At 42.4% G+C, this 14009-nt stretch overlaps 1 protein-coding gene across 4 annotated transcripts in view; it reads left to right on the top strand.

Moving 5' to 3' along the window:
• Positions 1-14009, top strand: part of LOC116977576 (KN motif and ankyrin repeat domain-containing protein 4-like) — a 67646-nt gene that overhangs the window by 35107 nt on the left and 18530 nt on the right. For all 4 annotated transcript variants that reach the window (XM_033028128.1, XM_033028126.1, XM_033028127.1 and 1 more), the window contains exons 2-4: positions 4649-4786; positions 4982-5066; positions 9409-11598. In XM_033028128.1, the coding sequence (XP_032884019.1) occupies positions 5033-5066; positions 9409-11598 (2224 nt within the window). In that variant the 5' untranslated portion in view covers positions 4649-4786; positions 4982-5032. The remainder of the gene's footprint in view (positions 1-4648; positions 4787-4981; positions 5067-9408; positions 11599-14009) is intronic.

Raw genomic sequence — 14009 nt, 5'->3', positions numbered from 1 at the left:
GTATCCTGTCGATTGTTCCCCACTGAGTTTTAGATAGGAGAACTTCACCACGAAAAACCTACGTAGATGTTGCCTCCTATTTGGGACGACAGATGGCACAATGGGCTAAGTGTTCGGCTGGCAACCGGAAGGTAGCCGGTTCGAATCCCGCTTGGAGTGCATACTGTCGTTGTGTCCTTGGGCAAGACACTTCACCCACGTTTGCCTGTGTGTGAATGTGTGTAAATGTGTGTGAGTGATTGGTGGTGGTCGGAGGGGCCGTAGGCGCAGATTGGCAGCCACGCTTCCGTCAGTCTGCCCCAGGGCAGCTGTGGCTACAGAAGTAGCTTACCACCACCGAGTGTGACTGAGGAGTGAATGAATAATGTGATGTAAAGCGCCTTGAGTATTAGAAAGGCGCTATATAAATCCCATCCATTATTATTATTATTATCTAGTGCCCTTGCCCATCCCTTCCTTCTTTTTCTGCTTATTCTCCCAGAGATCCTGTACCCTATGGATAGTGTATACCATACACCCTTGTCTTGGACCATCCAGTTTGTGCTCTTCTAGATTCTCAGCAACAACCAGAGGAAATCAATCAGTAACCAAATTATTCAATATTCCATGTGTTCACGATGGGAGGCTAAAATAAATTGTTAGTTGGCACTGAGCTTTAAAATAACAGAACTGGCATTAGATCAGTGCTGTGCTGATTGATATCATGATCTACCTACTCTACTCTCATCCAAAAGAAGTTCAGTACACACAAACGACTGTTCTGAACAATATTTTTCTGGTGTTACTTGGCCCATAACTGTGTACACGTACCACAGATGGAATTTGGGATTTAAGAGTACTCTTCGTTCCCCAACAATTGAGCCTCATGATCCAGATTTCTCAATAAGGTCATAGGTTCATCAGTGATATGAGCAGAATACGCCATTCGGCCCATCAAGTCTACTCCGCCATTCAGTCATGGCTGATCTATCTTTCCCTCTTCACTCCATTCTCCTGCTTTCTCCCCATAAGCCCTGACACAGGTACTGATCAATAATCTATATATCTCTGCCTTAAAAATATCCATTGGTTTGGCCTCCACAGCCTTCTGTGACAATGAATTCCACTGATTCACCACCCTTTGACTAAAGAAATTCCACCCCATCTCCTAAAGGAACATCCTTTAATACTGAGGCTAAATGCAGCGCCAGAGACCCGGGTTCGACCCCGACTACGGGTGCTGTCTGTATGGAGTTTGTACGTTCTCCCCGTGTCCTGCGTGGGTTTTCTCCAAGATCTTCGGTTTCCTCCCACACTCCAAAGACGTACAGGTTTGTAGGTTAATTGGCTTGATAAAAATGTAAAATTGTCCAAGTTGGCGATATGCAGAGTACTGCCCTGCCGACTACAAAATTCAAAAGGCTCAGAAGGTATGGTCTCTGGTCCTAGGCTCTCCCACTAGTGGAAACATCCTCTCCACATCCACTCTATCCGGGCCTTTCACTATTCTGTAAGTTTCAGGGCCCCCCCCCCTCTTCCTTCTAAACTCCAGCGAGTTGCGGGCCAGTGCCGTCAAACGCTCATCATATGTGAACCCACCCATTCCTGGGATCATTCTCGGAAACCTCCTCTGGACCCTCTCCAGCGCCAGCACATATCTTCCTCAGATATGAGGCCCAAAACTGCTCATAATAATGTTCTACAATTTGTTCCGGTGGTGAACAAAGTTCATATTAATTTACAGTTTCATAGCCACAGCATTCATACAGAGAAATAATTGAACTTATCGTTGATAACAAGGTTGAATTACAACAGAAACATCCCATTACTGTGAAGTTAATGCTCTGTGAGTCTATAAAATCAGAGTAAATGAACCACAATTGAGCTGAAACAGCATTTCAATCTATAGATCAAATAAAACGCCTCTGACTTGATTTACTTCTGGAATGACAGGGTTATCCTATTAAGAGAGGCTAAGCAGTTAGGTCTGTATTCCTGGGAGTATAGAAGAATTACAAGTTACATAAGATCCTAAGGGGGGCTTGACTGGTAGGATTTAGTTTAGAGATACAGGACGGAAACAGGCTCTTTGGCCCACCGAGTCTGCACCGACCAGCGATCCCAGCACATTAACACTATACTACGCACACTAGGGACAATTTACACTTATACCAAGCCAATTAACCTACTTTTTGGAGTGTGAGAGGAAGCCAAAGATCTCGGAGAAAACGGACGCAGTCACGGGGAGAACGTACAAACTCCGTATACACACCACCCATAGTCAGGATCGAACCCGGGTCTCTGGTGCTGCAAGAGCTGTAAAGCAGCAACTCTACCTCTGCGCCACTGTGCCGCCCTCTTGAGATCTTTTCACTGTGGGAGAGTCACGTAGAAGGGACTCTGGAGAGAAGGAATGGGTGATTTTTCGGGTCGAGACCCTTCTTCAGACCTGTACTGATCTGTCTGATGAGTTCCGAGGTTGAAAATGGTAAATTGGAAATGCCAAATGCCACAACAATCAGGGGATTTGCCTTTTAGCATTTATCCTTAATAGATCTTCCTCTTCATGCAATTTCTTGGTAAGGCAATACTCAGTTGCAGGGGTCATCATAGGCTGGCGACACTGAATCTCCACACCATTTTCCCAGAGCCTTTGCTGCCTCTGCTCTGTGCTGTCAGAATGTATAGGGGCTGTCCCACTGCGGCGACCTAATCCGCGAGTTCAGAAGAGTTTGCCCTCGACTCGTACTTGGAACATGGTCGACACGAGGTCCTAGGAGGTCTTTGTAACTCTCCTTCATGCTCGAGAGTAGTCCCCGCGTACTCGAGGCCTCAGCTAGGTCACGCGTATTTTTCAACATGTTGAGAAACGCCCACGAGTAAAAAAAGGTTGCCATAGAAAAAATCGATACTTTTTTTACTCGTAGGTTTAGTCGAAGTAGGTCGTAGTAGGTCGGCATGTTAGTCGTAGGTAATCGAGAGTAGTCGTAGATAGTCTTCAACATAGTAGAAGGGAGGTCGAAGGAGGTCATCTTCACTCTTCACTATTCGGTGACCAATTTCCCCGAAGCTAGTCGAAACTAGTCTTCAACATTGTCGAAGGAGGTCGAAGGAGGTCTTCTACATAGTCGAAGGAGGTCTTCAACATGACATTTTTTCAAACTCTCCTAAACTCTTCTAAACTCGCCAATTAGGTCGCCCAAGTGGGACAGCCCCTTATGTCTGATGTGCAATTTTTATAAGTCGTCACTTTCAAACAGTGCACTGCAAAGACAAAGTTTATGATTCACGGCACAAACTTCATGCCTATACCAATAGATACAACCATGTCTCATACTGCACAAGGCCGTTCAGACCACTGCATATTTAGCTTCAAACCAAGCTATCAACGTTAGTGTTCCACAAAAGGAAGAGCTAGCTCTACCTCTAAAACACAAGGCATTTCTATCTTTCCGGATCCAATTATTTATGTTTTCTTTCAGCCAAGCTCTCTTGTTGCACAAATTCATCCAAAATCCTGCTTTCCAACAATAAGTCCCTCATGCCATCACTGCTGATCGTGTTGGCTTATATTGGCTACCATTTGCCCTGTTTCACAATATATTGTGAATATTGACTTCTCTAACTTCAAGTAACCCTTGCATTCTCTCTCTCTCTCTCTCTCTCTGTCCCTTCCCCCAATCTAGTTCTCCGACCAGTTTCGCTGTCCTCCTGATTACATTTTACTGATTGTATGCCTCATTGTCAACTTCCCCTCAGCTAACAATGATCCTTTCTACATTTTCCTTGAACTTCATCTCCTTTGATCTTTCGTTTTCACAACTTACCCTTCCGTATCACCTACCCTATTCCCTGACTCTCAGTCTGAAGGGTTTCGACCCAAAACGTTACTTCTCTCCAGAGATGCTGCTTGTCCCACTGAGTTACTCCAGCATTTTGTCTTATCTTCACAAGATATATTATTGGTGGGACCAGAAACATAAATTACACCACCTTGTGTTGGAAAAGTGCAAGTTGTTTTTGATCATTGTTTGCTGGTTAATATAAGTACCACTTGAAATTGCATGAAATTAAGCATGCATAAACCGAGCCAAAAGCATATTCCGTTAAAATGCTAGTCCATTAATTAAACAAAAAAAACTATTGTCATTGCAACTCACGCCAAATACAAAGCAAGACTAGTAATGTAAGTAGCATCCTAGTTAATGTCCCACATGTAATTTCAAATTGCATTCATTTCTGATGATTCAGAAGCATTTTTTCTGCTATCATATATAATCCAGACTAACTGCTGAGACAAGGTATAAGATGATCTTACATTGTTTGCCTGTTAACAAAAATGTGCAGGGTTGTACAATATGAATAAGGATTGTTGAACAAATTTCAACAGGGTTATTCAGATAGTAGAAAGTTTACAGCAGACAAATGTATTTTTTTGTCACACTATTGTAAATCCTGCTTATGAATGAGTTAAGAGGGAACATGGAGGGATCGATGCCATGATTCACACTTGGCCGAGGGGTGCGGTGTGGGGAAGGAACGTTCAGCTTTTTTAAAGATTGCTTCTTTGAAAAATACATTTTATTTAATGAATAACTACCAGGTTTCTGTTTCTCCATGCTAAATGATTCTCCGATGTAAATGATATTGAACTCTGTGCCTCCTACAGTTCAACAATCTGCAGATGCTGCAAATCTGAAATAAAAATAAGAACTTCTGGAAACTCTCTGCAGATCAGATAACTTCTGTGGAAAATGACACACAGCTAACGTTTCAGGTCAAAGATCCTTCATCCGAATTGGGAAGAGTAAGTGTTAACCATTAATATTTAATATTAAGATGTGAAGTTAGAATATTAAATGTGAACACTTTTTTGAATCAATAATGAATGAATAATGTGAATATGTTATTGGTGAAATTCAAAATATTAAGCAATATTCTCCTGACTTAAGTAGATAAGTACCTTATTTAAGAGCTCAATTTTCCCCCTTTTTGATTGCAGCTCAGCCAGTTTCATTTATTTATTTATTGAGCTGTATTTTGCTACGACAGAATGTCGGAAGTTCTTCAGTCACCAGATCATTCAGGTACGAATAATTATTTTTTAGTATTTGGTGACAATCAATTTCGAGAGTGTCTGTTAGTTCAGGAGTAAATAAATGCATAAACGTCACGAACCAGAAAGAGGGGTTAGGGGTGGGAGGCCATCATTTTAATCTTTACTTTCTGCTGCATTTCTCTTCGTCCACTTCCTCATGTTGTTGGTGTGTACGGTTGTTTGAAATGCCAGCCCTCCACTCGCACAACCTTTTAGCTAGTAGGCATCACATGTTGATGAGTTTTTTGATTAAGGAAGATACTGCAGATAATTCAGATTCTCTCCTCCTCCCTGGTGTTGCTAAGTGCCATTTTAATCCAGGGTTACTGATGACTAATGTTACCAGCTAAGATTTGGTAAGTCAGTATTGGAAAGAGAGTGTGGATGAATAACCCTTCTGTTAAAGTGAATGGCATGTTGGCCTTTATAACAAGAGGAGTTGAGTATAGGAGCAAAGAGGTCCTTCTGCAGTTGTACAGAGCCCTAGTGAGACCACACCTGGAGTATTGTGTGCAGTCTTGCTCCCCTAATTTGAGGAAGGACATTCTTGCTATTGAGGGAGTGCAGCGTAGGTTTACAAGGTTAATTCCCAGGATGGCGGGACTGTCAAATGCTGAGAGAATGGAGCGGCTGGGCTTGTACACTCTGGAGTTTAGAAGGATGAGAGGGATCTTATGGAAACATATAAGATTGTTAAGGGTTTGGACACGCTAGAGGCAGGAAACATGTTCCCGATGTTGGGGGAGTCCAGAACCAGCGGCCACAGTTTAAGAATAGGGGGTAAGCCGTTTAAAACGGAGTAGAGGAAAAACCTTTTCTCACAGCGAGTTGTGAGTGTGGAATTCTCTGCCTCAGAGGGCGGTGGAGGCTGGTTTTCTGGATACTTTCAAGAGAGAGCTAGATAGGGCTCTTAAAGATAGCGGAGTCAAGGGATATGGTGAGAAGGCAGGAACGGGGTACTGATTGGGGATGATCAGCCATGATGATCACATTGAATGGCGGTGCTGGCTCGAAGGGCCGAATGGCCTACTCCTGCACCTATTGTCTATTGTATATTGTCTAACCCTGTTGAGATTTGTTCAACAGTCCTTAGTCAGATGGTACCACCCTGCACATTTCTGTTAACAGGCAAACTACGTCAGATTGTCTTTGGAGAGTCTGAAGAAGGGTCTCAACCCAAAACTTCGCCTATTCCTTCGCTCCTTAGATGCTGCCTCACTCGCTGAGTTTCTCCAGCTTCTTTGTTTACCTCAGTTTGTCTTACACCTTTTCTTGGCAGTTAGTCTAGATGACAAACGATACCAGAAAAATTGTTTCTGAGTCATCAAAAATGAAGTCACTTTGAAATTGGGACATTAACTGGGATGTCACTTTATACAATACAAGATGGTGCCTTTACCTGCTACACCGTTGGACAGCTCATGACTCCGATCTTTAAAGTGCCACAAGTACAAATAATCATGTAAGTGGTAAATGGTTAATTTGGACAATGAGGCCAGATTCGCAGCACATAGCATAAATCAGCTGATGTTTGAGGCGAAGACATTTCTTTGTCACAGAAGGCTGTGGATATCTTGAAGGCAGAGATAGATAAATTCTTCATTAGTACAGGTGTCAGAGGTTATGGGGAGAAGGCAGGAGAATGCTGTTAGGGGGAAAGATAGATCAGCCATGATTGAATGGCGAAGTAGACTTGATGGACCGAATGGCCTAATTCTACTCCTATTCCTTATGACATGAGAAAATCTGAGAAAATCCATTGTCACATCGATGAATATAAAGTACAAGTAACCAGCAAAATCTATTAAAATTTGCAGGTAAATTCCATTACAAATTAATGGAGGGAAGATTTATGCTGAATTTCATGATATCCACTGTTCAATAAAAGGTGGCTAAATTCTTGGAGAAATGGCATTATCATGTGTCTCCCATGGTATCTGCAGTGATTTCAGAGACCCCCCCCCCCCCGGAAATGCTGGGTGCTGTCGGACCGTCTCTTTCACACCCATCATCCCAGAGGTGTTGCCGTGTTCTCTCTCATTCAGTTATTCTGATATTGCACTTTAGTTATTTTTTTCATTACTTCAGATTTATTCATCATTAATTGTATTATTAGTTGCATTCATCATTACCATGTGTTCTATTTACTCTGTGAGCTTTGTGGAAGCATGGAATTTCAGTTCACCCTGGCGTATATGACAAAAACTAATCTGAATCAGAAAGCGGTTGGGAGAATAGCATAAAGGGCCTGAACCACTTGGCGATTTTGACGGCATCATATCAGTGTCGCCAAAAGATTTTGAACATTTCCAAATTCAGCGTCGACAAAACAAATGTTGCGACACTTAAAAAAACACCGCGCGTCATACGTCATCACGCCGCGTCACACATCATCACGCCGCGTCACCGCCGCGTCATCAAGCCGCGTATTTTTCGGTGACCTGATACGACATTTGATGATGCCAGCAGTCGCCGAAAAAATCGCCAAGTGGGACAGGCCCTTAAGATCTTGTGGTGAATGGAGGTACATTGTAATGAGTCAAGTCAAACACATATCACTTTACCTCCCCCCTCGACTCCATTCAAGGACCCAAGCAGTCGTTCCAGGTGCGACAGAGGTTCACCTGCATCTCCTCCAACCTCATCTATTGCATCCGCTGCTCTAGATGTCAGCTGATCTACATCGGTGAGGCCAAGCGGAGGCTTGGCGATCGTTTCGCCGAACACCTCCGCTCGGTCCGCATTAACCAACCTGACCTCCCAGTGGCTCAGCACTTCAACTCCCCCTCCCATTCCGTATCCGACCTCTCTGTCCTGGGCCTCCTCCATGACCAGAGTGAGCACCACCGGAAATTGAAGGAACAGCACCTCATATTCCGCTTGGAGAGTCTGCATCCTGGGGGCATGAACATTGAATTCTCCCAATTCTGTTAGCCCTTGCTGTCTCCTCCCCTTCCTATCTCTCCCTCAGCCCTCGGGCTCCTCCTCCTCCTTTTTCCTTTCTTCTCCCCGCCCCCCATCAGTCTGAAGAAGGGTTTAGGCCCGAAACTTTGCCTATTTCCTTCGCTCCATAGATACTGCTGCACCCGCTGAGTTTCTCCAGTATTTTCGTGTACCTCAGGATACAACACATGTTTATTAAATGAACTTACAGAATCAGTCTGCAGAACATAACAGTTCCTAGCAGCTACTCACACTGAATGGCGTAGGCAAACCCTTGCTGATATAAAACGCATATTTGGTGGAGCAACTACTAACAAGCACTATATTTGGCTAGTAGGGAATAACCAATCTACATCTTTCCTTGTAGAAACAAAAAGAAAACATCGGGACATAGGAACAAAGGGTGGCTAAGCAATACAGGTAGCAGAACGCTAATAACGCATATGGGGAAGTTTATATAGTTACACAAAATCACCGTATCTAATGGGCGGCCTGCTAACCCGTCCAGCACGTGTGCGGTACGAATCCGCTTCACCTCCTTTCGCCAGAGAAGATACCGGGGAGGGAACGGGAGACGTAACCGGGGACCCGACGGGGTGGGGTGGTGAGATACTCATTGGTGGTGACCAATGATCGATATGCATCCCACTTCTGACACCATGTAATGAATAGAGTCAAACACATATCAGGATACAACACATGTTTATTAAATGTACTTACAGAATCAGTCTTCAGAACATAACAGTTCCTAGCAGCTACTCATGCTAAATGGCGTAGGCAAACTCTTGCTGATATAAAACGCATATTTGGTGGAGCAACTACTGACAAGCACTACAATTGGCTAGTTCGGGAATAACCAATCTACATACGTGACAGGATAGGATGATAATGATTTTTTTACATCCTCGTTGCCTTTTTTAATTCTGTGCATTCTGCTCTTGGGAGTTCCTCCGTCACTAACACTTGGTTAACAAACGGCATCAAACCATGGTTTGCAAGGGAAAAATGAATCTCTTAGCCTCTTTCCTCCTTTTACTTGCTTTCCAATGATTTCCTACTGAACTTTATTTACAAGGCTGAGATTGGGTGTGATATTTCTCTCTGAATATCTGCTCTGTAGAGTTTATGAAATATTATCTAAAGTAGTTGGATTCATGTGAATTAAATAACAGTCTTAGTATGTTGTTTATTTTGTGTTCGCTAATTTTATGGAATCATTGACAATTGTTACAAAGGACGGTGTGTTATTGAGCATAACTTTATGTTGAAAGCTTATCTATTGGTTTTTATTGTAAATTATGAAATTAACTAGTTGGGTTTGGCAGGCTTGTATTATAAAGTGCAAATCTATGGTATTTAAAAAGTAATTTTCTTCATTTTTTTTAAAGCCAACATTAAGTTGCCTGAGATGTGTGCCACTGCAGACAATAAGACGCAATCCCCATATTCAGTGGAAACTCCGTATGGATTCCGCCTGGATCTGGATTTTCTGAAGTACGTCGATGACATAGAGAAAGGAAATACCATCAGGAAGGTTCACATACATAAGAAAGCAAGGCAACCAAAATACAGCACATTGCCAAGGAATTTCAGTGTCCCAGACACCCGGTTGTCCACGTCTGAGTCTCGGTCCTGTAGGAAGTATGGGGACAACTGGATGACAACTCCTTCACAGGTACCCATGAACAGATATAAAGGGGCCAGTAGCCAGGAACTATTGAGAAGTTCTCCATGTAGCTATGATCCAGCTTCGTCACAACCCAACATGTATGAATGCAGATCGAAAAAAACTCCACCTGATGCCAGGAGTAATTTGGAGGAGAATGGGCTATCTCCACAAAGCTGTCTGAAACCTCCCTTTCTTCGGGCTTCCAGCATGCCAGTTGATTTCAAGGAGTTGAGTTTAGAAGAGCAACATCAAATCTTGTCTATATCCCAGCAGAAATTAAAATTATCGGAAAATTCTGGCTTCGGTACACCAGGCAAAGCAGTAATGCAGGACGGCTCCACCCCCAATGATGATGCACCAGAGTTGAATGTGACATCGACCCAGGTTCATCAATTACAGAGACAAATCAGGATTGCTCAAGATGCAAGCAAAGACACGGAAGAGCAAGTAAAAACTATTTCTGAACTTAAACAACAAGTTCTTGTGTTACAGGAAGAAAAAAAACAACTCCATATTCAGTTGAAAAATCAGCAGAATGCGTTGCCAACTTCAAATTCTGTTCTAGAGGGGAAACTTGATGCCAATGGGGATAACACCAACGATGTCACTACAAGAATTCAATGTAGTTCTTCAGACACCCCACTTGGGGCTGAAACAGTAGGAGGACTAAAATTATTTCCAAGCAAAAGTGAAACCTCTGAATTCTCTGAGTCAGACGAAAAATTTCAAAGTGAGTTGGCTTCAAATGTTACTGTAAGTGGTGACACAAACTTTGATTTCAGTACCCATAAAGAAATATTTCAGATCCCTCGTGCTATAGAAGACACTGAACACAGAGTGAGTGAGGTCGGTACTCAAGTTAACATAGAAGACTTAGGTTTGTTACCTGTAGCGCACCCCAATGCAGTCAAACTTTCTAATAAAGAACCAAATATTATACCAGAGAATCAACTTAAAGGGGGAACTCAGGAACCCAATGTAGAACAAGAAGGTATGGTCCCTAAAGATAATGGGATTTTTCCCTCCTCAAATAAACTGGAAGAAGACTCATCTAGGCATTTTGAAAAGAAACACCTTCAAGACCAAACAAAGGCACACGATACAAGAAATCAGCCAATAATTATTCATCTGGGAGCCACTGAACAAGAACGTGAGCTCCTAGAACTAACTGAGTCAAAACCAATGTGCAAACATGAAATCAAGCCAGATCTCCGACCTGTCACCCAGTCGGTGAATTGCGGGGATTGTGGTGCAGACGTGAGGGACACAATTGTAATAGAGACGCAGAGTTTAGGGGTCAATACAGATCGCATCACTGTCCGTGATACAGCAGCTTTGGCAACTGTTGTCACGAGCGACAAAGCAACAGATGCTACAGTCAGGATGTGCAGCAAGGCTGTCGAGACTGAGCACGGATCGTTCTTGCACTGCACGTGTCACGTAGTCAGTAAACTTACCAAGGTGAACAGAGAACACACTGTGGCGTGTGATAGCAATGCAGAGAGCGATTCTAACAGAGTGAGAAACATGAAGACCTGTTCTGCTGATGGGGGCAGTGCCGTGAAAAACAATGGGGAAGAATATCCAGTTGTTGGAAGCCCACATCGTGTATGTGAAAAAGATGTCGATACCCTGCTTTCCTACCATGCCTTTCCCCAGCCTGAATCCCAGACAATTTCAACAAAGCCTGAATTAGCCCAAAGCATTCAAAAGGTTGAGGAACTTTTGTGCAAGCAGCAATCGTTTTTGGAGCAAAACTATCCTGAGTTGGCCCAGAATTTTAAAAAGCTTTGTTCGAGTATCGGGACCCTCAGTGTTCAACTGATAAATTCTCTTCAGCCATCAACCTCATCACCTCCGACATTTCACCCATCAGAACAGAACTCTGATAAAAAGGAATGCCAACCAGGTAAGACCCGATTCTGACAAAAAGGCATCATTAATACTTACATTTTCATCATAATCAACTGTTCAAGTAACAGTGATTTTTCTCTCTTAATGCCCATCTTTCTTGAGGGTGCTCTTGTTTCATGGAAGCCTGTGATACTCTGTTCATATGTATCAACTGGCCGCTCCTGATGTTGAGCCTAGTTGTAATGGAAAGAGTGATTCTAACACAGCCATGAACATGAGGGTACACAAAATTGCTGGGGAAACTCAGCGGGTGCAGCAGCATCTATGGAGCGAAGGAAATAGGCGACGTTTCGGGCCGAAACCCTTCTTCAGACTGATGGGGGGTGGGGGGGGGAAAAAAGAAGGAAAAGGGGAGGAGGAGGAGGAGCCCGAGGGCGGGCGGATGGGAGGGTGGGAGGAGACAGCTAGAGGGTTAAGGAAGGGGAGGAGACAGCAAGGGCTAGCCAAATTGGGAGAATTCAATGTTAATGCCATAAGGACGCAAGGTCCCCAGACGGAATATGAGGTGCTGTTCCTCCAATTTCCGCTGTTGCTCACTCCCATGAACATGAGGACCTGTTTTGCTGATGGGACTGTACTGTAAAATCATTATTGGTAAAATCAACATGCAGAAGCCAGGTTATTTGATCATGAGGAATCATGGATCCTCTGTTTGCAAGAATCATCATATAGCAACTAAAGATAGGCACAAAATGCTGGAGTTACTCAGCTGGACAGGCACTGGCAGCATCGCTGGAGAGAAGGAATGGGTGACTTTTCGGATCGAGACCTTTCTTCAGATCATTGTTGATTTTACCATTCTCAGCCCAGATAAATTGCAAATAAGTCTCATCACAATTGTCTTGCCTACATCTGCTAAATATGTATCCAAAAAAAGCAGGTTGGGAGGAAAGGAAGTAGTGAAAAATGTTGCATAACTGTCAAAAACCGAGTCAATAAAAATATAATTAAAATCATCCATGTAAAATCTCATCTAATCAGCAATAGCAGGGGTAATTGTTCAACAGTTAAAAGACCTGCAGATAATCCCACATTTTTACAATAACAGATTATTAGATGGAATTTTTGGAGCTCTTTTAGTTGCGGTAAAGCGCCATCTGTTTTGCATTCTTCACACCTTTTGTACTCGTCACTCTATCAAATACACAGAGCACAGTTTGCGAGAGTACTTCTGCATGAATTAAGATTCGACATGAATCTCTTGCTAAGTGTCTTTTCTAATTGGTGGGAAGTGAATGTACAACACAAACAGGCCATAGCAAGGCAAAGACTGCAGTTGCGAGATATCTGACATAAATATGGAAATTGTTGTAAATACTTATAAGGTTGGGCAGCATCCGTAGAGAGAGTAGAAAATGAAGTATCATTTCAGGTTGATGACCTTTCAGTTTGACAGCACAAACTCTATATGTGGAGATACCTGTTTTTATTGTTAGTAACATTCAGTCCAGCTCTTCATTGTTAGTATATGTACTCAACATGAGACTCCTACCCTTTCATATACCTCAACCTTCCTAGTTCAACTAACAGTCTCTTCATTGCTCATTTGGTTTCCTTTAGAAAACATCCAAGGTTTTTGTCACAATCATTGTTTGTTTAATTGTAAGTTTGACATTGCCATCAGTCTAAAGAAATCACTCCTTATTTCCTTAATTGTTAGCTACTATTTGTAACCCTTTTCGTTTTATTTTCTCCCACATATAGTAATGTTTTCTCCACAGCTGCTCTCGCCATTATCAGTGAAATATTTTCTTAATCTTCCCTTTCCGAATCCGAATGGAAAAAGGTTCGGACTGTACAATCTTTCACACAGTTCCAGTGCCAGCTTTATAAATATTCTTCATGCTTTATCCAACTAGAAAACACATACACCAAGTCTGTGTGCATTGCTCCTGGGTGTAATGTCCATGTAGATTCATGACCTTTGGTTTCTATATTCCCAGAATAAACTTGTTAATATTTTAGCATTTTTATGATTTGGCCATCTTGCACTGTTCTTTTTAAATAATTCTATTTGGCGAGATCCCTTTGCATTTCTAACCATTCAGTTTGCTATCTAAAGTGTAGATGGATCATTTTTACCTACCATAATCTCTCATGTCTTATTTATCAAAGTTACAATTCATTTGCTGCGTAGTTGCCAAGCGTGCACATTGTCTGATGTTATCCTGTATTATGTAACATTCTTCCTCATTGTTAGCTACTGCCTGCAGTTTGATGCTGCAGTACTATTGCTTGTTTAAATCATTCATGTGAAATTTTAAGTGCAGTTATTCACAGCACAGTTTTTATGTGGATGTAGCTTCCACCTTCCTTCAATATGTACCTTTCATGGCTGTTTCCTGCTTTCCAATTTTTCTTAGTTAATTTATTATCAATCAGGATATCTTATCCTTGTCTTTATGT

The sequence above is a fragment of the Amblyraja radiata genome, chromosome 10 (assembly GCF_010909765.2).
Source record: "Amblyraja radiata isolate CabotCenter1 chromosome 10, sAmbRad1.1.pri, whole genome shotgun sequence".
In the NCBI taxonomy this organism is placed as follows: domain Eukaryota; kingdom Metazoa; phylum Chordata; class Chondrichthyes; order Rajiformes; family Rajidae; genus Amblyraja; species Amblyraja radiata.
The sequence above is the reverse complement of the archived record's forward strand: the minus strand, read 5'-3'. Positions and strand labels throughout refer to the sequence as shown.